The 27,985-nt window shown below is 39.1% G+C and overlaps 1 protein-coding gene across 1 annotated transcript in view; it reads right to left on the bottom strand.

Moving 5' to 3' along the window:
- Window positions 1-27,985, bottom strand: part of LOC111145740 (kinesin family member 24) — an 82,632-nt gene that overhangs the window by 54,197 nt on the left and 450 nt on the right. Inside the window, exon 2 of the mRNA XM_022500910.1 lies at window positions 2,486-3,133. Coding sequence (XP_022356618.1) covers window positions 2,486-3,108 — 623 coding nt within the window. The 5' untranslated portion in view covers window positions 3,109-3,133. The remainder of the gene's footprint in view (window positions 1-2,485; window positions 3,134-27,985) is intronic.

The following is a 27,985-nucleotide window of genomic DNA, read 5'->3' on the forward strand; positions in this document are numbered from 1 at the left end:
CCTAGAAGGCTACGGTATTAATGCCCAGTATTCCTTAGAAGAAATAAGCTGTATCTTTCTGACATGAAGAGGTAAGACAGGAGTTAGGCCTATTTAAGATCTCTAAATGTATTAGGCATTTATTAAAATTCTGAGACCAGGGGTGCCTGGGTGTTCAGTCGGTTGTGGATGTGCCCTAGGCTCAGGTCATGATCTCAGGGTCCTGGGATCAAGCCCCAGGACACAGAACACACGACACACGGGCTCCCTGCTCAGCAAGGAGCCTCCTTCTCCCTCTCCTTCTGCCACTTCCCCTGCTTTTGTTTTCTCATTCTCTATCAAATAAATTAATTAATTAAAATCTTTAAAAAAAATTCTGAGACCAGTAATTTATTTTGACCTTACTTGATTTGAGGCATCCAAAGAGAATGCGCTTTGGACAAGATGACATCCTAACAGCAAGACTTAAGTTGGTGAGGGAGTTTCTCAGGGTTCTGAAATCCTGACAGCTATTTAGAAACATTTAGGTGAGAAGATAATATGAGGGTTATTGGGGGAAATGTCCTTTTTAAATCTCTATTTCCTTACTAAAATAAAGAGTGGGAAGAGTGATAAAATAATGACATAATGAGAAAGCTCAGTGAAAGAGCTTTCACTCTGGGTTTGTCATCTATAAACCTCTTATAAGAGAACTTATCTCCCCATATGGTTGTTTGTCTTCCCACTCACTTCCCCTAAGATTCTAAGAGCCTCCACATATCCTAATTATCTTTACAACCAGAATCAGACCTAGAAGAGGTAGTACTTAATATGTGCCAAATAAATGAGGTAGCAATATTTCAACTAAAATATTCACTCTGTCCAAATAAATAGTACAAAGTGGTATATTTATAAATAATTCCAATTTAGATTTTTGTATTGTTCATTAAAAGACTAATATTCAAGAAAATATATGTTCTTTTAGCAGAGCTAACCAATGGACAGCAACAATCCTGGCTTTGATAGTCATGGAAAAATCTAGTTCTCTAACGATTAAAAGAAGAAAGGAGGACCTATATGCTTTGTGCTCTGCAAACGAAATAAAGTCTTCAGAAATACTATAAAATGCACTAAGTATTTCAAATTACTAAAAGTACTTTTGCCTGTAAAATTGGGTCTTTCATTTTTTGGGGGGGAATAAAAGAACTGGTTGGTTTTGAAATCTTCTGAAACCTTAGCCAATATAAGGCCAGATATAAATATACACCTTGTTTTAAAGTATGAATAATAGCCTTAAAAAAAACTGTGGCTTAAGAATGTACTTTGTTGGGGCACCTGAGTGGCTCAGTGGGTTAAAACCTCTGCCTTCGACTCAGGTCATGATCCTTGGGTACTGGGATAGAGCCCTGCATCTGGCTCTCTTCTCAGCAGGGAACCTGCTTCCCTTCCTCTCTCTGCCTGCCTCTCTGCCTACTTGTGATCTCTGTCTGTCAAATAAGTAAGTAAAATCTTAAAAAAAAAAAAAAAATGTATTTTGTTTCAGGGCACCTGGGTGGCTCAGTAGTTAAGCATCTGCCTTCAGCTTGGGTCATGGTCCTGGGATCGAGCCCTGCGAGGGACTCCTTGCTCACCAGGAAGACTGCTTCTCCCGCTCCCACTCCCCTGCTTGTGTTCCCTCTCTTGCTGTGTCTCCTCTGTCAAATAAATAAAATCTTAAAAAAAATGTATTTTGTTTCTCCATAACTCACCATGTATTAACTTTTAAAATAACGAAACAACAAATATATGCTATTTTTAAAAGAACATGTTTTCTATTATACCAGTGCTGGTATTAGGGATTTTTCAATATTTCAGCTCTTAGGGACCTTATTTCAACATTTAACTTAAAGCACTGGTGAAAATAACTTATTGTCACCCTGACTCTCCAAGTCTAAACTATATCAAAAGTGTCTTACTCTTTTACAATCACCAAAATCATATGTTCTTGCAGGGCTGGAATTGAAGAAAGCACTCAAAATCAGGACCGTATTTCAGTGTGTGCAGGTAAGCTAATTGCATGAAAGACCTACTCAATTCAGCTGCGTGCTCTTTGTTTTTAACTAAGCTTTATGTCTCCTGGTTGGCTGAAGTGAATTTGATAGCCTTAAAAAAATCCTGTGGAACACACACACACACACACATTTTTCCCATTGCAGAAGGCTAGTTAACTATTTTACCTTCAAGGATGCATTAGATGTATCATGTTACACTATAATAAATAATAGAAATAGTTCTGCTAGCGGAATAATAGTAGATCCTGGCAAGTAGCAGCTGTTTGACATACATGAACAATATCATCTTTCTCCCATCTGGAAAGTCCCAATTCCTCACGATCCTTCCCCCATCAAGGTACTTCTATTTGTTGCAGAAACTGTTCACTCTAATTTTCTGTAAATAAGGAGTAGCTGCTCTCAGTCATGGAGAGGCTTGCCCTTGACTGATGCTACCCTCTCCCCCACACCCTCCCAAAAAAGATAAAAATAATTACCTGATACAAGAATGAGGGATTCCATAGTTATACCCTGAAACATGAGAGACTCTTTGAATAATGGGACCATCATAATCCCCCAGGAGTGGAGAAAAGTGATTTGATGAAAAGAGTGAAGTGTTAGTTTCTGTTTGCACATAGGAACCAGCAGCTGCAGCACTCGGAATTCTTGTTCTTGTATGGTAGTGGGAATCATCTGGCAGCATGTGCTCCAGCACTTTTAGGTAACTAGACTTCTGTTCATTTGCAGAAAAATCTGATAAACTGTGCCTTTCAAACCCACTGTTGCTGGTAGTTCTGTGTTTGTTGTCAGCAGGAGAATCAAAATGCAGTTGTCTGCGAGGGCCAGATCTGGATTCCCGAGGCTTACTACACAAGCTGTCTGTCTGAAGAGGATGCTCCGGGCTATTGACTGCTTTATCTTCTTCCTGCATTATTTTAATGATTTTGATAAGTTGGAAGAGACGTTTGCGGTCATTCATGTCATGGACTCCCAATTTGGAGTAGTCCTTCATTGTAACCTTGGCTAATTCATCTATTTTTTGAAGGCCAAGGGCAGTAAAATGAGGATAATACTGTGCAAGTTCAGCTTCACAAAGACATTCATACAACCAGGACGTCATTTTTGTGAATGAGTTTTTATAAATTCTGAAAAGGAAAAAAAAGCCATTTATTTGAAATATAGTATAATTAATCCTTTAAAAAATGAAAATCACAAAACAAACATGCAGAAAAATCCATTCTAGCATACCAAGTTTTCAAATATATTTTTCTTCTGAAATAATTAGACAGCATAGTGCATAAGCAAAGATGCTTATGATGCATTTGTAGTAACAGATGTAATTTGTTCATCTGCTTAATACAAATGGAATTTCAATTGCATATATATTCAGGTACATGCACATAGACACACAATGCAAGAGACTTACTTATTTCTAGGGAGTTCCTTCCAACCTTGCAATGTCTACTTAACACATGCCACCAACTACTGAAACCTTGTTCCCAACCACTGATTGTAGCAGGTCTAATTTTAGATGTCCAAGTTAATGTCAAGGCATGTTGCACAACTGTTTCCTATGATTAATGAACAAAGGCTAAGCACTCTTTCAGAATGGAAAGCAGAATTAAATAGCAAACCACAGAACTGATATAACTCAGGAAATCACATTTGTATCTGCTGAGTGCTGATAATGAATAAAGAGGTTAAAAACACCATTAATTCAGGATCTCAGGTTATTCTAAAAGGTAGGTGAAGGTAGGTGGTTGTAGATGTTAACTTGTACAGAATATGAATAAAATAATTTACCTAGGATAAATAAATAAATAACCTAGGAAAGTAATACTGTGGTCAAGATTTTATATGGTTGCTGGAGCACTTGACTGGCTCAGTCAGAAGAGTATATGACTCTTGATCTCAGAGTCATGAGCTCGAGCCTAACACTGGGTGTAGAGACTACTGAAAAATAAATAAATAAATAAATACTCTTAAAGAAAAAAAGATCTTAGAGGTGCCTGAGTGGCTCAATCATTTAAGTGCCCAACTCTCGATTGTGGCTCAGCTCATGCTCCCGGGGCTCTGAGCCCCACATTGGGCTCCACACTCAGTGGGGCATTTGCTTGAGATTCTCTCTCTCTCCCCCTTCTTCCCTCCCCCACTTGCATTCTCCTCTAAAACAAAATCTTTTTTTTTTTTTTTTTTAAGATTTTACTTATTTGACAGACAAGAGATCACAAGCAGGCAGAGAGAGAGGAGGAAGCAGGCTCCCTGCTGAGCAGAGAGCCCAATGTGGGGCTCTATCCCAGGACTCTGGGATCATGACCTGAGCCGAAGGCAGAGGCTTTAACCCACTGAGCCACCCAGGCGTCCCTCTAAAACAAAATCTTGAAAAAGATTTTATATGGTTGAATATTGAAATGCTTAAAAAATTTTTAACACCAAGGTATTTAATCAAATACTAATAAATGATGTGTTAATAACACACAATCCTGGTGCATTACTAAAATCAGGACCCTGAGGAATTCTCCACACCACTGTTAATTAAGTTCAAGTTCATGAAAATATTAAACACTAAATTTTCTTTCTAAAAACTGTTTTATAATTCAGTTTTCAAAATTCAGTTAATTAATTCTTGGTAAAGCTTTTCTGTTTTCCATTTCAATTTATACTTTGTCTTCTTTCTAGGTGAAACAGAGTTCAAGGCCAGATAATAAAGGTGATTAAAGTAACTTGTATAATTAACTTTGGAAGAAATGCTACTTAGGGCAAGGGAAAGGCCAAAGATGCTACACATCCTAAACTCATTCTGCCCTTTCCCATTCATGGAATATTTGCCACAAATTCTTCGCATGTCCTTTCACATCAAGAGGCAGTGTCTTTTTCCTCCCATTGCATCTAGGCTGATTTTGTGACTGTTTTGCCTGACAGAATGTGGTGGAGCCACACTGTGTGACTTCCATGCCTAGGCCTCAAGAACCCTTGCAGTTTCTGCTGTCGTCCTGCAATTTGTTTGCTGCCATGTGAGGAAGCCCAGCCAACAGCCATCATCAAAGCCAGCTATGTGACAGGAGCCATCTTAGAATACTTAGCCCCAGTGGCACCACCAAATGATTGAAGCCACATGAGTGACCCCCAGTGAGACCAGAATTACCTAGCTAGGCCTAGCCCAAATATGTGACTCAAGAACTGTGGGTAGGGCACCTGAGTGGCTCAGTTGGTGAAGCAACTGCCTTCGATCAGGTCATGATCCTGGAGTCCCAGGATCAAGTCCCGCTCGCAAGACTCCTGATCAGGCTCCCTACTCACAGGGAGAGTTTGCTTCTCCCTCTGACTTTCCCCCTCTTGTGTTCTCACTCTCTCTCTCATTCTCTCCCTCTCAAATAAATAAATAAAATCTTAAAAAAAAAAAAAAAAAAGAACTGTAGGTAAATAAACTAGTAATTGTTTTAAACCACTTAATTTTGGGGCAGTTTACTGTACAGCAGTAGATAACTGCAACACTGCTTCTATGCCATTTTAAGTGTTGTATCTTTGCCTGAAATGTTCTGAACCCTGTCTCCTAAAATGAGTTAAGCTCATCCTTTCAAAATAGCTCCATAGCTCTCTGCCCCACCTTCCCATGAAGCCTTCTTTCATTTCTCATCCTCTACTACCATTGTACCACCAAGCACCCTATGTAGTAGCCGAATCAGGCCATTAATCCCCTTTACTACTGTCTCTTCTACCTGGAATATCTGTCTTTCCCAAGAAAAACCGTACTTATATTTTTCTTCTGTGCGGTATGCCCTAGGCAAAGGACTACTGGTATTTCCTCTGTACTTTAGTAATAATTATAGTAGCAACTAATATTGTTGAGCATTTATAATGTAGCAGGCACTGGTCAAAGTACTATTTGTTAACCTTCAAACAATCCTATGAAGTAGATACACGTGTAATCTTTGGCAAATTACTTATTTAACATCTATGAAAGTCATTTTCCTCAATTGTTAAATGGGAAGGTAATAGTCCCCACAGTGCCTAGGATTAAGATTCAATGAGAAAATACTTGTAAAACTTTCAATATAATATCAGATACATACTCAGCGCCCAGGAAGAGTTGGTAGCTATTACTACCATGATTTCTTTTTTTTTTTTTTCTTAAGATTTTATTTATTTATTCGACAGGGAGAGAGTACAAGCAGGGGGAGCGACAGGCAGAGGGAGAGGGAGAAGCAGGCTCCCTCTGAGCAGGGACCCCGATGTGGGGCTCCCTCCCAGAACCTGAGATCATGACCTGAGCTGAAGGCAGACCCTTAGCTACCCAGGTGCCCCATACTGTGATTTATTTTTGTATTACTAATCTTCATCTAGCACAGAAGCTAGAACAGAATAAGCCTTTGATGTTTTGGTATGTTTTAAGTTACTTCTAAGCAGTTACATTTCCTATGTGACTCAGAGCAGTAACAGGGTAAATGCTATACATTCTTCTTAATTTCTACAGGCTGTACAAAATCCTGTATTTCACACATCCATTCTCTTGGTGACATACCAAACTCTGATTACCATGACCTCTACTGCATCTCTTAATCAGTATCTGAAAGACTAATGTGTTCATCTTGCAATTCTTAGATGTCCCATAATATCATGGGAGGGGAGGATGCTGGAGATAGCAGAAATCTGGATATGCAGATTAAAGCAGCCGCTGGCAAACTTCCACATGAACCAGCAGCATGCTGCCTTTCTGAGTCCTATAGTTAGCTTATATTCTTTTTATTTTTTGTGTTTTCTTCTGTCAGTGCAAAAAGGTGTTTTTTTTTTTTTTAATTTTATTTTTCATAAACATATATCATCTTTTTATCCCCAGGGGTACAGGTCTGTGAATCGCCAGGTTTACACACTTCACAGCACTCACCATAGCACATACCCTCCCCAATGTCCATAATCCCACCCCCCCACACCCCCCCATTAACCCTCAGTTTGTTTTGTGAGATTAAGAGTCACTTATGGTTTGTCTCCCTCCCAATCCCATCTTGTTTCATTTACTCTTCTCCTACCCCCTTAACCCCCCATGTTGCATCTCCTCTCCCTCATATCAGGGAGATCATATGATAGTTGTCTTTCTCCGATTGACTTATTTCGCTAAGCATGATACCCTCTAGTTCCATCCACGTCATTGCAAATGGCAAGATTTCATTTCTTTTGATGGCTGCATAGTATTCCATTGTGTATATATACCACATCTTCTTTATCCATTCGTCTGTTGATGGACATCTAGGTTCTTTCCATAGTTTGGCTATTGTAGACATGGCTGCTATAAACATTCGGGTGCACGTGCCCCTTTGGATCACTACGTTTGTATCTTTAGGGTAAATACCCAGCAGTGCAATTGCTGGGTCATAGGGTAGCTCTATTTTCAACATTTTGAGGAACCTCCATGCTGTTTTCCAGAGTGGCTGCACCAGCCTGCATTCCCAAAAAAGGTGTTTTTATTAAAGCACAGGGACAGGGCCCACGGTTAGAAAGAGCTGCTCTTCTGTTTTAAAATTAGATATGCTTTTTTGGTACCACATTCCATTTTACAAAGTTCCCACCTCCTCCTTCTTCTGGGGTAAACATCAGAATCACCCTAGGAACTTAAAAAATATAAAGATAGTGAGGTCCATTTCAGATGCACAGAAAAAAACAAAAACAAAACAAAAAACAAAAAAACCTTCCCAGGTATTGAGGGGGACAAACATAAGAACATTGAAAAAGTTCCCCAGGTGATTATTTTAGTCCACTGATCTCTATCAAAATTACAAATGCAAATGCACTGACCCTCAATTCCACTTCCAGGAACCTATCCTACAGATATTGTGTACAAGTACAAAATGACATAGGTAACAAAGTTATTCACTGCAGCACTTTATTTAATAACAAAGAATTAGTATATGGGGGTGTGTGGGTGACTCAGTCAGTTAAGCAGCTGCCTTCAGCTCAGATCATTATCTCAGGATCCTGGGATCAAGCCCCACATCGGGCTCCCTGCTCAGAAGAGAGTCTGCTTCTCCCTCTGTGCTCTCTCTCTCTCTCTCAAATAAAGAAATAAATACTTTTTATAAAAAGTGTTAGTACAGGGACTGGTTAAATAAATAACAGTAACCCAGTAAATGGGATACTATGAAGCACTTACAGAGAATAAGTAAACTCTCAATGTATTATTGAGGAAAAAGTAAACTCTCTAATATATTGAAAAGTGACTAAAGCAAGGTATAGAACAGTTTGTATGTTTGTAAGGGTTTGTAAAGGTACCACTTATTAATGAAAGAGAGGTAACTATCTATGATAGATCTATATATTTGCTTATCAGGCATAAAGTATTTCTGATAGGATGTACAAGAAAGTAATAGGAGGGAGGGGAACTAGTTGGTAGAGGGCAATGTGGGAAGGAGATTATTATATACCAGTAAATGCCAGCAGCTATTACCTTTCCTATTTCTTTTCTTTTTTTTTTTTTTTAAGGTTTTATTTATTCATTTAACAGAGAGGGAGAGTACAAGCAGGGAGAGCAGCAGGCAGAGTGGGAGGGAAAAGCAAGCTCTCTGCTGAGCCAGGAGCCAGATGTGGGACTCGATTCCAGGACCCTGGGATCACGACCTGAGCCTAAGGCAGCCGCTTAACGAACTGAGCCACCCAGGCGTCCCACCTATTGCTATTTCTATTTCACTGTTGTCCCCATCACCCAAAGGAGGACCTAGAACAGCTGTTTTTTTAACTTTTGAAACTATGTGACTATATAATTTATTTTAAAAACATATTTCTAAATCCACCTAACTTCCTCCCTCCCAGCCTTCTCAAATTGACCCAATACAGCTACTTGTTACTATTTTGGTGTTTTCCCCTCTAACCTTTTATTTTTTAATGCATTTTTTAATGTTGTATGTAACATTGTTCTCATAACCATATTGCAGTCTACTTTATTTAACATAGGCATTTTCATATGTTGTTTGTTACAGCCATTAAAAACAATTCACACAATTATAAATAATATTTGGTGAGTAGATGAATTACCCCAGGAAGATGTGATTTCTCTCTCCAAACTTCTAGTGTTTCAACTGTAAAACGGATAGGGCACTTATTACAGAGTCATATGTATTTACTTGTTGCCAGCCTTGTTTGAGAGATGATATAAGGTGGCTCTGCCTTATACTATAGTGTGAATTCTTCAAGAGAAAAGTAGTATGATCCGTTTAGTCTAGCACTTGAGCTAGGAAAGTATGTAACAATTATTTGCTGGAGGAACACAATCTGCTTAGACAGAGCAAAGAACAAAAGTTCTACCATTTCTACTTTTTAACCAAGGCAACTATGTGATTACAACACTGCATGAAGCTTGCTTATGTGGCTATGAAGCCATTTTCTCTGTTTCCTAACTCTCTACAAGTCCCATCACCCAAAGTAATGGGGACAACCTCAGGGTCCTTACAACCTATAAGAGCCTGATACCAACAGAATATCTTTACCAACGTCACCCTGAACACTTAATATAGTTCAAAAAACATTTTATGTAACAAAGCTAATCATATTATTTCAGCACTTCGTGCACAGTCATTCTACTTTGATGATCTGATTAAACTAAAATTTATGGTTACATTTTATGCCAAGAACTATGTATGTGTAAGTCCTTACATAAACTATTTTGTTCAATCTGGCTAAACCAGAATTCCATTTGATTTTTTATTTTTAAAGATTTTATTTATTTGAGAGAGAGAGAGAGAGCATGAGCAAGCATGAACAGGGGATGAGGCAGAGGGAGAAGCAGACTCCCCGCTGAGCAGGGACACCAATGTGGGGCTCGGTCCCAGGACCCTGAGATCATGACCTGAGCCGAAGGCAGAGGCTTAACCCACTGAGCCACCCAGGTGCCCTATCTAGTATTTATTGAGAGAGAGAGAGAGATGACATGAAGACATGAGCAGGGGGAGGAGCAGAGGGAGAGAAAGCCAACTGAGAATGGAACTCAAGGCTGGGCTCAATTTCACCACCCAAAGATCATGACCTAAGCTGAAATCAAAAGCCCAATGCTCGGGACGCCTGGGTGGCTCAGTTGGTTAAGCAGCTGCCTTCGGCTCAGGTCATGATCCCAGCGTCCTGGGATCGAGTTCCACATCGGGCTCCTTGCTCATCAGGGAGCCTGCCTCTCCCTCTGCCTGCCATTCTGTCTGCCTGTGCTCGCTCTCTCCTCCTCTCTCTCTCTGACAAATAAATAAAATCTTAAAAAAAAAAAAAAAAGCCCAATGCTCAAATGACTGAGCTATCCAGGCACCCCTAAACAAATATTTTTAAAGTATCTTTTTACAAAAATATTTTTAACTCAGAATCTGAACAAGGTCCACACATTTGGTTGTTACGTCTCTCAAGTCTTTTACCTTATAGAGCAGTACCCCACCCTTCATTTTTTTCTATTCCTTGACTTGTTACATAAACCAAGTATGCTCCAAGTATGAGACATATTAACACTAAAACAAAACAAAACACTGTTCATTTGAAATTCAATTTTAACTAGTTTCCTATTTTGTTTTGGCCTAATCTTGCAACCCAATATTAGAATCAAGTTCCATGGGGCGCCTGGGTGGCTCAGTGGGTTAAAGCCTCTGCCTTTGGCTTGGGTCCTGATCCCAGGGTCCTGGGATCGAGCCCTGAGTCAGGCTCTCTGCTCAGCAGGGAGCCTGCTTCCTCCTCTCTCTCTCTCTGCCTACTTGTGATCTCTATCTGTCAAATAAATAAATAATCTTTAGAATCAAGTTCCACATTTCTACATTTCAGGAACGAATACTTCACAGGTGTTACCATGTGCTTTAAGATACATCATCATCACATCAGAATACATGCAAATGTCTGCTAGAATTGCAGCATGATTCCTTCATTGTAAAGTTCTCTCACCAGCCAATTACTCCAATGGTTTCATCCAGTGATGACCGCTACCTGCCTCAACTAGTTCATGAAGGGTTGTAAAATGGTGATTTTCTCAATATATCATTACTGGTGGAATTTTCCCGTGAAGAAAACTTTTTTGTCGGGCGCCTGGGTGGCTCAGTCAGTTAAGTGTCTGCCTTCGGCTCAGGTCATGATCCCGGGGTCCTGGGATCGAGTTCCACATCAGGCTCCCCTGTCAGCAGAAAGCCTGCTTCTCCCTTTCCCTCTGCCTGCCGCTTCCCCCTGCTTCTGCTCTCTGTCTCTATCAAATAAATAAATAAAATCTTAAAAAAAAACACAACATTTTGTCAACAACTAGGGCTACTTGATTATCCAAGAAGAGTTTGTACATGAAGGGAGGCGTGGTATCTAATTCTTTTAGGATTTGGGTTTTGCCTTTTTTGGAGGGAGTGGGTGCTTTTTAAAAATTCATGATTAACTCATGGTTTTTGTTTTTTAAATATATATTCTATGTGCTTCAATTACCTTAGTCTTTGACAGCTTCATCTTGTATATTTCCTGACCAAAACCTAAAATTGGCTTTCCTCCAAGAAACATGTCTCTTAGAAGAAACTGCCACTGTCCCACATCCAGCTAAAGATTATGCATTCCCAGAAAGTCATAAGCACAGAGAGCCTGAGCATTAGGGAAAGAAGGAGATCATGAATAGCTCTATACAGCCACAACTAATCCAGAATGGTCACTATTTACTTCATATTTGAGTTACTGAATATTCTCTCTAGGTCAATTTTCAACTTCAGTGTCAACTTCAAACAATTAGTTTTGGCTTCTGCAAGTATTTATTAAGAAGGATTTTGAGTATGTTAAATCATTAGTAGAATACAGGATGAGAATTGGGGGAGAGGGTATTGTCAAGTCATTTCTATTTTGTTTCTTGTGCTCCTCATATATTGGAGTTAAGAATTTACCACTGACACCTTTGTCACACTGTGATAAAATGATGTAAATACTTCTGCAACATAAAGGTGATAGGATACAATAACCACCAAGAAGCAAACTATCAAATGGTATTAGGACCAAAATTTTTAGTAAATTAAGTATTTCAAATATTTTAAGAAATTTGACCTCAAATGTCCTCTACCACTACTAGTTCATAACATTTTAGATTATGACAAATGGATAAAGGAGTTAGAGATCAAGGCTGATGACTTGATTTTGTTTAGTGTTTGAGCATTCCTACCATATTAATTACAGAGCAAAGTGGGTAAATATATACATATTTATACAAATACTCAAGTACATATCTGTGCTGCTTTCACCCTTCCTATACCCATGGTAAATAATCTCCAAATCTATTTCAATGTTTTTTTTTTCTTATTAAATCCTTATTAAAAGTTGGAATCTCCTTTTTTGGGTGTGTGTACACAATAGCGTACAATTATATGAATTTTGACAGTTGTATGTACCTGTGAAACCACCACCACAATTAGAATATAGAACATTTTCATTACTCTCAAAAGATTCCTCATGTCTCTTTGCATTCCATTCTTTTCTCTACCCCTGGTCAACCACTGATTTGCTTTCTGTCATTAGATATTAGTTTGGATTTTCTAGAATTTTATATGAATGGAATTTACAATATAGTCTCTTTTGCATCTGGCTTCTTTCATTTAACAGGATGATTTTAGGATTTATCTGTGATACACATCACTCCCACATTTTACTTAGAAGGAGAAAAACTAGAACGAATCAGTGAGTGGCCCAAAGTAATATAGCTCTCAAGTAAGTTCTAAGATTGGAACTTGAGTTTTCTCATGGCTAGTCCCATGTTCTTTCCACTGTTCCATGGTGCCTCCTTCACAAGTAGTAGCAAAGACAGCCACACTGCCATCCTCCTGCCAGGACAGACCTACTATCTACACTGCTCAGCAGACCAGCAGCCTCCTGCATTTGTGCTGCCCCAGGGAATGACTCACACCTGCCACCACCAAGAAAATTCCCTGCAAATCGGTGAAATCCAAATGGGGCCAGATGGGCAGGGGTGTGTGTGTGTGTTTAAGATTTATTTTATTTGAAAGAGAAGACAGTGTATGCAAGCAGGGGCTGGGGGAAGATGGGCAGAGGCAAAGGGAGAGAATCTCTAGTAAACTTCCTGCTGAGCAAGGAGCCTGACAGAAGGGCTCAATCCTACAACCCTGAGATCCTGACCTGAGCCAAAAATCGAGTGTTGGATGTTCAACCGACTGAGCTGCCAGGCACTCTGATGGGCACATTTTTATACATATGGCCCACTCACATTCAATGCCACAAGTATGCAGAGTTCTCCTTTGTGACACCAAGAATCTGCTAGGTCTCAGCTGTTGGGGTAACAATCAGAAATAGTCTTGGAAGAAAGCCAGTTGGCAGAAATTCAAACTTTCTTATGCTGGTGTTAGAGAAAATCAACTGGAAGGAATACATGCGACTTTATACACAATTAAGGAAGTTTATTCACATTCCAGGATGTGGAAAAGATCCAACTATTTCACATGTTCTCTCAAACTCTCCATTCATCTACCTAAACTATGTAACTTTATCCACCTAAATTGCCTGAAACTGAACTTGGAATCAGATTAACTCTCGGTCATCGAGCTGTGAAAACTTGGGCAAAGTCAAATTTTCTGAGTTTCATTTTCTGCTCTCAAAGGATGCAATAAGATATTTATGTAAAACTAATTTAAAAATTGTAAAGTATTCCATAAGGATGGGGCTATGCTCTCTTATTCAGCACTGATCACTGTGCCTGGCATGAAGGAAGTGTTGGCTGCCTGGCTAGATACAAACAGATGTCCTGTACGAAGACTTTTAACATTGTTAAAAGATGGTTTCTATTATTTGGTGAAAAGTTGAATATACAACATAGAATGTATATATATAATATATATCTTATATGTATATAAGATATAAAACAGAATCAAAAGGTAAGGGATTAGAGATTAGATAAGTTTGTAAAATACACTGATTAATAGTAATAGTATGTGTAGGCATCTATTAACTTCAAACTATCAATGACAGTTGTACTTTTCTTTCATTGGCATAGTTAACATTAATGTCTGATTACACATATAACGCAGAGATAGTAGATGATGTTATATATTCAAAGGCTAACACCTGATATAAATAGAAGTCAGGTGTATGTGTGGTCTTATTTGATTTTTCTTTTAATCAATGTATATATTATAAATTAAACCCATTTTAGGAGTATAGTTCTATGAGGTTTTTTGGCTTTTTTAGATTTTATTTATTAATTTGACAGAGAGAGACATAGCAAGAGAGGGAACACACACAGGGGGAGTGGGAGATGGAGAAGCAGGCTTCCCGTTGAGCAAGAAGCCGATGCAGGGCTCAATCCCAAGATTCTGGGATCATGACCTGAGCCGAAGGCAGATGCTTAATGACTGAGCCACCCAGGTGCCCCTGACTGAGCTACCTATGAGTTTTGACAAGATACAATCAAGACAGTCCCATCAATCACTTCTAAAAGTCCTAATTCACTCTTGGCAGTCCTCCGCTCTACCCATAGACCCAAAGTAATTACTGACCTGCTTTCTGTCACTAAAGATGAGTTCTATTTTCTAGAATTTCACATTAAATAAAATCATATAGTGTCATTGTTATTTTAAATCCATGTAACATATAGAAACAAGAGATTTTCTACTGTGTAATTTTTCTTTCTTAGGTCTTTGGAAACAAGTTAAAATGATACCAGTTTTCATAACTTTTTTCACTGACCTAGATGATAGGTCATCTAGGCAAGACATTTCTTAAATCAGTCTGATTTTTTTAGGTCAACCTGAGAAAACAAGGAGTTAGTGAAATATATATATATATATATATATATATATATATATATATATATATATACAGTGTCAATGACTTGGGAAAAATATTCCTTATAAAAATTGAAGTGATCCCATGGGTAAACTAGACTATACACACACACACAAAGAATATATATATATATATATATATATATATATATATTTTTTTTTTTTTTTTTTTAAGATTTTATTTATTTGAGAGAGAGCGTGAGACAGCACAAGTGGTGGAGTGGGGGGACAGGGGTGGAGAGAAAAGCAGACTCCCCGCTGAACAGGTTCCATCCTGGAACCCTGGGATCACAACCTGAGCCAAAGGCAGCCACTTAACCGACTGAGCCACCCAGGCACCCTGGATATATATTTTTAAATTTTTATTTTAGAGGGAGGGCCAAGGTGGGGGATGGACAGAGGGATAGGGTGAGAGAGAATCCCAAGCAGGCTCAACACCCAGCACAGAGCTCGCTGCAGGGCTCGATCTCATGACACGTGAGATCATGACCTCAGCTGAAATCAAGATCTCATGACCCCAGGTTCACAGCCTGAGCTGAGGGAGGCTGCTTAACTGACTGAGTCACCCAAGTACCCCAGTAAATAGGATATTTTTGTTAAATGAGTTCATCTACATCAAGGGGGAGACAACTGAGTAACTAACATGAACCCAGCAACAGGTATTAGTATTTCAAAAAACTTGAAGAAAATATCAGAATCCATTGTTATCCTCACAATTCTATAAGCAGACTATTCAGTATGTCTAATAAAAGTTCCTGATTGCTAGAAGAAAGTAGAAAATCTAAATCTAAGGTCTATATATTCCTTGCTAATCAGAAAAACTGAGGGCAAATGATGGCCCAGTTCAAAAGGACCCAAGTTATTTTTAGTTTCTCAGATTCATGTGACATCACATATACTTGAATTATCAAAGAAGAAATAGGAAAAAGGGGTCAATAAATCCCTCCAGGACATCATTAAATTCTAACAACTTTATTGAGATATAATTCATATACCATAAAACTCACCCATTTAAAGTGTACAATAGTTCTAGTATTTTCAGAGTTGTGCAACCATCACCACAAACCAATTTTAGAACATTTTTATCACTCCAAAAGAAACCTCTACCATTAAATTTTAGATATTACATTAACATCTAAAAGGGAAAAGCTCTTCCCCGGAAGCGTTCACTTCTATAATTATCAAAACCAAAATTAACCATGGAAGAAACTGAGAAAATGTACTAAAATTTTCTATAGAAATTTGAGCTGCGGAGGTGCCTGGTTGGCTCAGTAGAGCATGCAACTCTCAATCTCAGGGTCTTAAGTTAAAGCCCAAGTTGGGCATGAAGTCTACTTTTTTAAAAAAATGCACATGCTGAACACTTATTTAGATTCTTTAGGCAGAGAACGAAAATCTCAAGAGCTTTACTTGAATAAATTAGAGAGGTATAATAAACCTGTTTTAAGTGGGTGTGATGGCTATAGTTTTTAAAAAATAATTCAAGGGGCACCTGGGTGGCTCAGTGGGTTAAAGCCTCTGCCTTCAGCTCAGGTCATGATCCCAGAGTCCTGGGATCAAGCCCCACATAGGGCTCTCTGCTCAGCAGGGCACTTGCTTCCCTCTCTCTCTGCCTGCCTCTCTGCCTACTTGTGATTTCTGTCATCAAATAAACAAATAAAATCTTTTAAAAAATAAATAAAAATAAAAATAAAAAGTAATCCAAGGGGACACCTGGGTGGCTCCGTTGTTAAGCACCTGCCTTCGGCTCAGGTCATGATCCCAGGGTCCTGGGATCAAGTCCTGCAACAGGCTCTCCCTGCTCCACGGGAAGCCTGCTTCTCCCTCTCCCACTCCCCCTGCTTGTGTTCCCTCTCTCACTGTGTCTCTGTGCATCATATAAATAAGTAAAATCTTAAAAACAAATTAATTTTTTAAAAAAAGTAATTCAGGGGGTGCCTGGTTGACTCAGTCAGTAGAGCATGTGACTTGATCTTCGGGTTGTAAGCTCAAGCCCCACAGAGGGTGTAGATATTACTTTAAAAAAAAAAAAAAAAAAGTAGGGTCATCAGTGTGGCTCAATTGGTTAAGTGTCTGCCTTTGGCTCAGGTTATAATCTTGGGGTCCTGAGATGGAGCACCATCTCAGGGTCTCTATTCAGGAGGGAGTCTACTTTTCCCTCTCTCTCTCCCCTAGCCCGGCTCCTGCTCTCTCTCAAATAAATAAAATCTTGAAAAGAACAAAAATAAAAATTAAAAAAAAGTAATTCAGTATTAGCCTAATAACAGATAAACCAAAATCATTTTATTAAGATGCTTAGGAACCCTATCCTTCTTTATTTTTTAAAAATTCTATTTATTTGACAGAGAGAGTGAGAGAACACAAACTGAGGAAGCAGCAGAGGGTGAGGGAGAAACAAGCTCCCACTGAGCAGGGAGCCCGATGAGGGACTCCATTCCAGGACCCCAGGATCATGACCTGAGCTGAAGGCAGATGCTTAACCAACGGAGTCACCTAAGCACCCCTCCTTACATATTTTACATAAAATAAATCTGTTTAGAAGAGGAAAAAAAAGCCTGACTCACTTGTACATGGACTTCAGAGTATCAAATAATCTTTGTTATTTTGATAATTGTTGATTAAATAATTCCTCTTTAAAGGTTATTTATTTCTATTATAAATACAGTGAAGAGGAAAGCAAAATGTGGCTTTGGGTAGCTTTTATAGGATCTGAAAACATGCGTGTGTTCAAAATTTTTTTAAAAGAAAAATACTCAAATTGATTACAGAAAAAATTCACATTCCCAAATTAAAAAAAAAATCCTCTCCATTCAACAATAAAATTTCAAATTATTTACTTTTTTAAAACATTTTATTTATTTGAGAGAGAGTGCCACAGTGAGAGAGAGCACAAGGGCGGGGGAGGGAGCCACACACAGAGCTCCATCCCACCACCCTGAGATTATGACTTGGGCCAAAGGTAAACACTTAACTGACTGAGCCACCCAGGGGCCCTAAAATTTCAAATTATATATGCTAAGCAACTCCTGAAACAACTAAGAGCTCACAAATGCCAGAATTATCCAGATCATTTGTGAGGAAATTAAAAAAAAAAACACAGCCATACAGTAAACAGAACTTAAATGTAACTAATCCTATATAGAACATGACAAATAACAAAGCTCTTTAAATGGCCATTGAAGTGGGGTGCCTGGGTGGCTCAGTGGGTTAAAGCCTCTGCCTTCGGCTCAGGTCACGATCCCAGGGTCCTGCGATCGAGCCCCACATCGGGCTCTCTGCTCAGCAGGGAGCCTGTTTCCTCCTCTCTCTCTCTCTGCCTACCTCTCTGCCTACTTGTGATTTGTCAAATAAATAAATAAAATTTAAAAAAAAAATGGCCATTGAAGTTTGGGGGGCCTGGGTGGGTCAATCAGTTGAACATCTGCCTTCAGCTCAGGTCATGTTCCCAGGATCCTGGGATTGAGTCCCGCATCAGGCTCCCTGCTTCTCCCTCTGTGTTTTCTGTCTCTCTCTCTCTCTCTCTCTCTCATGTTCTCTCTCAAGTAAATAAAAATCTTTCAATGACCATTAAATTTTAAGTAAATATTTCTGTATGGAAAAGCTTTTAAAAAGTCTTATTTAGCAAGTTACATTTATGAAATGTGAAAGGATAATATCTACTTCTAAATATGATTATATTCTATTAGAGAAGAAGTTCTTTAATGAAACGGCAGAGAACACACAGTTCTTGAGAAAAAGAAAATAGAGGGGCAGTGAAGCAGGTTATCTTCACCAAGGGAAAAGAACTGTGCAAGAAAAAAACAGAATAAATTAGAGAGGGGAGAGCTATGGAAAACTTTCAGAATCAAGAATCATGGGGCTAAATCAGTAATACTGAAAAAGTTTGGCATTATCTTATGAAGTTGAGCCTTCCTATATCATAGAACCAAGCAACTCAACTCCTAGGTATATACTTCACAAAACGTTTGCACATGGTTCAGGAGGCATATAAAAATATGTTCATAGCTACACTCTTCACAAGTGCCAAAAGCTGAAAATAACCTGAATATTATTGGGTGGAGAATAAATAAATCTGGCTATATACATGTAAAGGAATGTTATATAATAGTGATAAAAGAATAAACTACAGCTACACTCAGTAACTTACCAAATCTCAGAAACATCATGAGAAAAACAAATCCTAGAAAACTATGTTGTGGGCGCCTGGGTGGCTCAGTGGGTTAAGCCGCTGCCTTCGGCTCAGGTCATGATCTCAGGGTCCTGGGATAGAGTCCCGCATCGGGCTCTCTGCTCAGCAGGGAGCCTGCTTCCCTCTCTCTCTCTCTCTGCCTGCCTCTCCGTCTACTTGTGATCTCTGTCAAATAAATAAATAAAATCTTTAAAAAAAAAAAAAAAAGATAGGGAGATCATGCGTTGGGTCTTGGATATTTATTCATTTTGTATTATGCCTTATAACCTACATATATGTTTCACATTTATTGTTTGGTATGCACCACACTGTATTTCTATAAGATTAAAAAAGAAAAGAAAAGGAATTCTACAGCTAGCCAGGTCAATAGAAATCATCCAGTCAACAGCTGACCTAATCTAGAATATTTAGCCCATGAAGGATTCCTTCATACTTTGCAGTTTGGCTTACAGAGTGTTTAAATTCTTTTTTTAGAATTAGCTGCACTATTTAAAAATCAAGAACAATTAAAGATAATCCAGTTTCTACTTTTCTTGAAGATTAAAAGATAGTTACATTGGGCCTACAATAAGATAAGTCAACAGATGAAAACTGAGTTGTGTCTGTTTTCTTTAGAAGAGCATATACTACCTTATATATCATGGTCTCTCTGCTCCGGGTTTCTTTATGCCAACCAACCAACTTTATTAATTTACATTAATTGGTTAGCCCTGTGGGCATCTGAGTTTGAGAGCCAGGATGTAGTCAAACACTTTCATTTTATGTGGTAACTAAAGCTCTGAATGATTAAGTGACTTGCGCAAGATCATATAGCTTTTGTAGGCTAAACCTCTTATTTTCCACTCTCTATATATTCACTTATGTATGTTTTAAATGAATATGCTGTTCTTGAAAGTAAGGAACTACGTAGGAAGGTCAGCAGGCATTAGAACATATTGTACTCTAATTATTATCATAGGAGTATGGAAATAAAAGGATGAAAATAGCTTTTTATTTTTAAAGTAGGCTCCACGCCCAGCATGGAGCCCAAGATGGGATTTGAACTCAGGACCCTGAGATCACGACCTGAGCTGAGCTCAAGAGTTAGGCGTCCATGGGGCGCTTGCGTGGCTCAATCGTTGGGTGTCTGCCTTCGGCTTGGGTCGTGATCCCAGGGTCCTGGGATCAAGCCCCGCGTTGGAATCCTTGCTTGGTGGGAAGCCTGCTTCTCCTTCTCCCACTCCCCCTGTTTGTGTTCCCTCTCTTGCTGTCTCTCTCTCTGTCAAATAAATAAAATCTTAAAAAAAAAAAAAAAAAAGAAAAGAGTTAGATGTCCAACTGACTAAGCTACCCCAGTGCCCCAACTAAAATAGCTTGATTGCCAAGAAATATTTCTTCACCTGAGTTCCCCTAAATTATGACAATGACCACTTTTAAAAATATAAAACAACTTTACTGAGATCTAATTCACAAAGCATACAATATACCCACTTAAAGTGAATTCAGTGGCTTTTAATGTGTATTCGCATCATAAACTTTCAACCCATTCAGCTGTAGGACACACCAACAATGATCACTTTTTAGGGGACTGTTAACAAAGTCATTAGGGTCCACTGTACCGTTAGAAATGTATATAATACAAACCCAACATTCCCAATCAATTTTCATTAAAATGTTTCTGTACCCCATGTTAGGCATAAAGTCCCTAATAATAACATAAGCAATTCAGTATTATCATTGGAAGATTAAAAGGTGAATGATACAGCATACTTTTCTCCCAACAAGGGAGTTAGTTATTTCGAACTCTAGGATTATTCTATATATAGACCAGTGATCTCAACAGAAGACAAGTGATACTAAACAACTGCTCAAAACAACAGCTGCAAAGGAATGAGACTATATGACACTTAATGGAATTCTTAGGGCTAGATGTGGACTTTGCGATACCAATCAACCAATCATTGAGTTATACCCAAAAGCAGTTTTTGAGAGATTTTTTCAGTGGAAAAAGAAAAGTTTCAAGTTTATGATTAAGTAGCTAATAGTTTGAAATTACTGCAATTTCTTTCCAAAGTCCCACTATGAGCTTATTAAGTTTCTAAGTTTGGTAAAAAGCATGGAAGCAATCACCTAAAAATAAACTTAACAAAACCGAACTCAGTTATCTGAAAACAGTACAAGTATTACTCTCTCTAAATACAGAGGTTTAATTTTTTAAGAATTTCCAGGAATAGGTGGTAACCAATGTTGGATTTAAATTCAGTGCTTTAATTTTAAAATCCTGGTCTAATCCAATTATAAATTGTCAGATTTTTGCTATTTTGCAGTTATAAAATACTTTCTTTTTTTTTTTATAAAGAATTTTTTTTTTTAAGATTTTATTCATGTATTTGACAGACAGAGATTACAAGTAGGCAGAGAGGCAGTCAGAGAGAGGAGGAAGCAGGCTCCCTGCTGAGCAGAGAGCCCGATGTGGGGCTCGATCCCAGGACCCTGGGATCATGACCTGAGCTGAAGGCAGAGGCTTTAACCCACTGAGCCACTCAGGCGCCCCTAAAATACTTTCAACAAAATACATCTTCATGTGTTTCACTGGAAGAATAACTATTATAATCATTTTTTTTTTAAGATTTATTTTTAGGGGTGTTTGGGTAGCTCACTCAGTTAAATGACTGACTCGTTTCTTGCTCTGGTCATGATTTTGGAGACCCGTGTGTGGCTCCACACTCAGCGGGAAATCTGAGGATTCTCTCTCCCTCTCCCTTTGCCCCTCTCCTGAGCTCAGGCATGTGCATGTGCTCTTTCTAATGAATAAATAGATCTTAGGGGAAAGAAAGATTTTATTTTTAAGTAATCTCTACACTGAATATAGGGCTCAAACTTACAACCCCAAGATGGAGAGTCACATGTTCCGCTGACAGACTGCCAGAGTCCCCTATTATAATCCGTTTTTATAAATTACTAAAATGACATAGATTCTTTTAGTCAAAGTTACATCCTTTTGGGAACTGTGGCCACAATGGTACGAGGAATTATTACACCGCAATCAAAAAATGAAATCTTGTCATTTGCAACTAGGTAGATGGAACTAGAGAATATTATGCTAAGTGAAATAAGCCAATCAGAAAAGGAAAATTATCATATAATCTCACTGATATGCAGAATTTAAGAAACAAGGCAGAGGATCATAGGGGAAGAGAGGAAAAAATCAAACAAGATGAAACCAGAGAGGGAGACAAACTGTAAGAGACTCAATCTTAGGAAACAAACTGAGGGTTGGTGGAGGGGAGAGGGGTGGTTGGGTGATGGACATTGGGGAGGGTATGTGTTGTGGTGAGTGCTGGGTGTTGTGTAAGACTGATGAATCACAGATCTGTACTCCTGAAACAAATAACATGAAAAAAAAATCATGTAGAGTCCAACTAAAAATTCTCTTAGTCTCAGGGTCGTGAGTTTAAGCCCCAACTTGGGTGTAGAGATTGCTTAAAAAATAAATTTTTAAAAATTAAGAAAAAAAATGATGCTGAAAAAGCAATGAAAAATTCAAAGAATAATTCCATTCACTGGGATCTAAATTATTAAAATATGTAATTAATTGTGCTACCTAATTAATCTTCCAAGAGTTGTGATACAAGGCAATTATCACCTCCCTTTTTAAAAATGAAGAAACCAGGGGCACCTGGGTGGCTCAGTGGGTTAAAGCCTCTGCCTTTGGCTCAGGTCGTGATCCCAGCGTCGGGCTCTCTGCTCAGTGGGGAGCCTGCTTCCTCCTCTCTCTCTCTCTCTCTGCCTGCTTCTCTGCCTAATTGTGATCTGTCAAATAAATAAATAAAAATCTTTATTGAAAAAATAATAATAAATAAAAATGAAGAAACCAGGGCATAGATAATCAAAAATAGCTATATGAGGGGCACCTGGCTGGCTCAGTTAGTTAAGCATCTGCCTTGGGCTCAGATCATGATCTCAGGGTACTGGGATGGATCCCAGAGTCTGGCTCCCTGCTCAGCAGGGAGTCTGCTTCTCCCTCTGCTCATACCCCCCCATCACTTGTGTTCTCTCTCTCTCTCTCTCTCTCTCTCTCAAATAAATAAAATCCTAAAAAAAACAAAACAAAAACCAACTATATGAATTTGGTATGTTGGCTATGCAATTCTATGCCAATCAAATCTCAACACAGGCAGGTAACTAACTTAAAAGACTGCTCCTCAGAGTGTCTGGGTGGCACAGTCAGTTAAATGGCTGCCTCCTGCTCAGGACATGATCCCAGAGAGCTGGGATGGAGCCTTGGTGTTGAGCTCTTGGCTCAGCAGGGAGCCTGCTTCTCCCTATCCCTCTGCTTGTAGGTGTGCGCTCTCTCTGTTAAACAAATAAATACTTAAAAAAAAAAAACAAAACTGTTCCTCACTGCTGGTGAAACCTCACCTAGAATCTTTCTGGCTTTAATATTGTACAATATTATTATTGGATGCTCCTAGAATTCCAGTGTAACTTTAGTTCACCTCACAATAAAGTCGACAATCTTATAGGTGTATTGCAGCAAAAAACACGCTGGGATCATTATCAAAATGTTTCCATGATTAAGCATCTAAACTGCTCATCAGTAACCAAACTCATGACCTCTCCACAAAACTGCCCCTGCACCTTTTTGCCTTGATAGTGGCATGGGCGTGGGTAAATGACAATTATCATCCACCAATGACTCAGAGCTAAAGTGAGAAGCATTCTAGATTACTTTCCTCTGCTTTAATCCCAAAATTAATCAACAGGTTCAGTCTATTTAAAAACAAATACTTGTTAAATGTCCTCTCTCGATCCACGTTCCAACCACCACAGCTTTGGTGGTTCAGTCCCAGTACCTTTCACCTACATAATTACATGTCTCTTTTAACTGCTCTGCTTGCCTCCAGTTTTGCCCTCTCCAAACCAACTTCTACACTACAGCAGACCAGTGTTTAGAAAGAACAGTTATGACCATGACCCTTCTCTATCTAAAACCCTTGTCATTCTGTCACCTATCTAAAGGGGGAAGTTCAAGCTCCTTAGCACACCCACAAAGTTTCCTATGGTCCGGCCCCTCCTCTTTCCAGTTTAGTCAACTTCTTAGACTGTTTTCTCTGTGGATTTATTCACGTTGTGCTTTTAAATGGTCTCCTCCCATCTCATCAAACCTCATTTTACCTGCCTACTTCTTACCCAATGATTAAAGCATAAATGAGGTCTTTTCTGATCTCCTTGTATGTGGCTGGAAGTCCTTTATATGTTCATATCATACCTTTTGTATGTCTCTACCACTGCAGTTACATTCTGTAGTAATTATCTATGAGTGTCTATTTCCTCCACTAGAATATAAGATTTCCTTCTGGTAAAGGAATGTGTCTTATTCACCTTTTTTATCCCGTTTCTAAAACAGTGTCTGGAAATAAGTAACATTCAATAATTATTTAATGAATAAATTAATAAATATCCCTACACTATTTTTAAAACTATACAAAAGCATTTAATACCATTTATAGCTATAGGTGGTAGAAACTTTTCTATCAGGTTAATTTGATTGCTCAGGAAAATTCTATCAGAGTCGGTGCCCTGACTCACTGCTCCTTTGGCAATAAAATGAAACAAGATTGTATTCCTCATATGAATTGCTATGGACACAGCTATGGTCACAGCTCCAACAAGAACCTTCCATCTAGTCACTCAAGAAATCATTTTTGAGGGACGCCTCGGTGGTTCAGTTGGTTAAGCATCTGCCTTATGGTCGAAGACTGAGTTTCCCAATACAAATGGTACCTATTATTAGTTTATGCCTATTGAAGAGTCTTCTTGTTTAACAGGATATGAACATCAAAATCCTTAAGACAATAACTAGGGAAGTATACAATGAACACAATACTTATACTCAACACTCAAGGTATGAGAAAAACTCTATTACTCATTTAACAAAAAATTCATTGAGGATTTACTCTGTACAAATTATGAACAGGTTTGCTAAGGCAGTACAAGAAAGTGGATTAATTGATCAGTTAATTTGTAAGGGACTGAGAAGAGATCAACATCTTCCTTTACAAACAATGAAATGGCAGCCCAAAGAAACTGCTGTTTCTCCTGAACCGGAAGATGAGAGGATCATGCCCTAGTTTGCCCCACAGACACTGTATTAAGACATATAACAGCTAAAACTTAAATGAATAACATAAACCAAAAGCTTTTAATGAAGTGCTATGTAGGCAGTACACTGATATACTATGCTAAGAAAAATGTAATATTTATATAAAGCCCTGATATAGTGCTTTGCACAGGGTAAATGCTCAATAAGTGGCAGCTATCAGTTTCAGCTGTACAGTCCTTGGAAGGCTGAACATGTGATGTTCACCTGACATCAATAACCAATTGCTTGAAGAAATGAACATTTTTCCAAAGAAGACATATAGATGGCCAACAGACACATGAAAAGATCCTTAACATCAATAATATCAGGGAAATGCAAATCAAAACCACAAAAAGATATCACCTTACATCTGTTAAAATGGTTAAGTTAAAAAAACACAAGAAACAGCAAGTGTTGGTGAAGGGAGAAAAAGGAGTCTGGTGCACTGTTGGGAGGAATGCAAACTGGTGCATACAAGTATGAATACAAAAACACTAATTTGAAAATAGGGACACCTGGGTGGCACAGTCCGTTAAGCAACAGACTCTTGATTTCTGCTCAGGTCATGATCTCAGGGTTGTGAGATTGAGCCCCACACTGCGCTCCGCACTGGGTGTGGAGCCTGCCTAAGATTTTCTTTCTCAGAAGGCCTGGATGGTGTCCGCCTTCGGCTCAGGTCATGATCCAGGGTCCTTGCTCAGTGGGATGCCTGCTTCTCCCTCTGCCTCCTGTCCCCCCGTGCATGCTCTCTCTCGTGCACATGCATTCTCTCTGACAAATACAATCTTTTTTTTTCTTAAGGCTCCCCGCTGAGCAGAGAGCCAGATGTGGGTCTTTTTTTTTTTTTAAGATTTATTTATTTATTTGACAGAGAGAGAGAGAGAGATCACAAGCAGGCAGAGAAGCAGGCAGAGAGAGAGGAGGAAGCAGGCTCCCCGCTGAGCAGAGAGCCCGATGCGGGGCCCGATCCCAGGACCCTGAGATCATGACCTGAGTCGAAGGCAGCGGCTTAACCCACTGAGCCACCCAGGCGTCCCCAGATGTGGGTCTTGATCCCAGGATCCTGAGAGCATGACCTGAGCTGAAGGCAGAGGCTTAACCCTCTGAGCCACCCAGTGCCCCTAACAAATACAATCTTTGGGGGGAGGGGAGTTTCTTTCTCCCTCCCCCACTGCTCCTCCCCCTCTCCTCTTTGCACATGCACTCTCTCAAAAGAAAAAAAAGTATATATGCATCCCTATGTTTATTGCAGCATTATTTATTGCAGCATTACTTGCAGCCCAAGTATTCATTCATAGATGAACATGTAAAGAAGATGGAAGATATATACAATGGAATATTATGAAGCCATAAAAAAAATGAAATCTTGCCATTTTGCAACAGCATGGATGGATCTAGAGGGTAAAAAGCTAAGTGAAATAAGTCAGATGGGGGCGCCTGGGTGGCTCAGTCGGTAGATTCGCCTTTGGCTCAGGTTGTGATCCCAGGGTCCTGAGATTGAGCCCCCAGTTGGGCTCCCTGCTCGACGGGAAGCCTGCTTCTCCCTCTCCCACTCCCCGCGCTTGTGTTCCCTCTCTCACTATGTCTGTCAAATAAATAAATAAAATCTTTAAAAAAAGAAAGAAAGAAGTCAGAGAAAGACAAATACTGTCTCACTTCACCCATATGTGGAACTTAAGAAACAAAAGGACAAAGAAAAGAGACAAACCAAAAAACAGACTCTTAAATACAGAAAATAAACTGATAGTTACCAGAGGGGAGGTGGGTGGGTGGAATGGGTGAACAGGTGAAGGGGATTAAGAGAACACTTATGAGCACTGAGTAATGTAGAGAATTGTTCAACCAGTATATTGTACATCTGAAACTAATAATACTGTATATTAACTATACTGGAATTTTAAAAAATATCCAGTTGCTTGACTAAGTTGATAGAGCCACAGGAATTCTAATCTAATTCAACACTTTGTGTTGGAAAAAGTGATGTCTAAAAGGGCTAAATGACTTGCAAAGCCAGCCACAGTAAGTGAATAGAGACAGAGCCAAAGACAAACCCTGAATCCCCAATCCAATTTCTATTACATGTCACAGCTATATGGTTGTGGTCAAACTTTTATAAGAAGATAATAATAACATAGCTGCTATACCCGACTTTTCCAATCCTTTTGTTAAAAACATCACTGAGCTACGAATTTCACATGAGAATCATCAACAATCCAGACTGGCCAATATAGTCTCATGAGTTGACAAAACAACAGCCTTGGCAATGCACTTCTATCACCGACAGCTGACCAACGGATAGCTACCAGAGCAGCTGCTACATGCACCTGAAGCACAGAGACTACAAGGAGAATACAAAGGAGAAAATGCTTCAAAACCGTTTTGTGACAACAGCTGTGGGTCACTGAGAAACTGAGATACTCCTGGCATTCAGCAACAACAGAATGGTTTGTTTTAAGCAAAGATTCATTAAGTAGTTTAATAAAAGCAGTGGGATATTAAGACTAAAAGCCACAATGCCAGAAGAGTTGTAGCAAGCATTCCAAAAAGATTTTCCTTTTCACAAACAGTGGAAAGGCCCACGGTGGACTTTCTGGCCCTTCCGAATATGAGATTAGGGTACCCTCCCTCTATTCCCATAAAAATAACAACAACAACAACAAACCCTCTAAATGGGAGGAAAAACAGGGCAGTGCACAGAGAGAAATCCAATCTATTTCTGGTGAATTAAATTCAACTCAACAAAAATTTCCTGAAAACTCTACTGTGTGTAAGACACTGGGAATGAAAGACGTCGCTCTGCCTCAAAGAACTCTAAATGATAAGGGAGGAACAAGGAGAATGGGGCTCACGGAAGTACACAAATAACCCAAGGCCGAAGAGAAGTGCCCTAAAAAAGGTTCCACTCAGGGCCATCGGTTCAAAGGCA

This window comes from Enhydra lutris, unplaced genomic scaffold (assembly GCF_002288905.1).
Source record: "Enhydra lutris kenyoni isolate GAN:26980312 unplaced genomic scaffold, ASM228890v2 scaffoldscaffold13, whole genome shotgun sequence".
Classification (NCBI taxonomy): domain Eukaryota; kingdom Metazoa; phylum Chordata; class Mammalia; order Carnivora; family Mustelidae; genus Enhydra; species Enhydra lutris.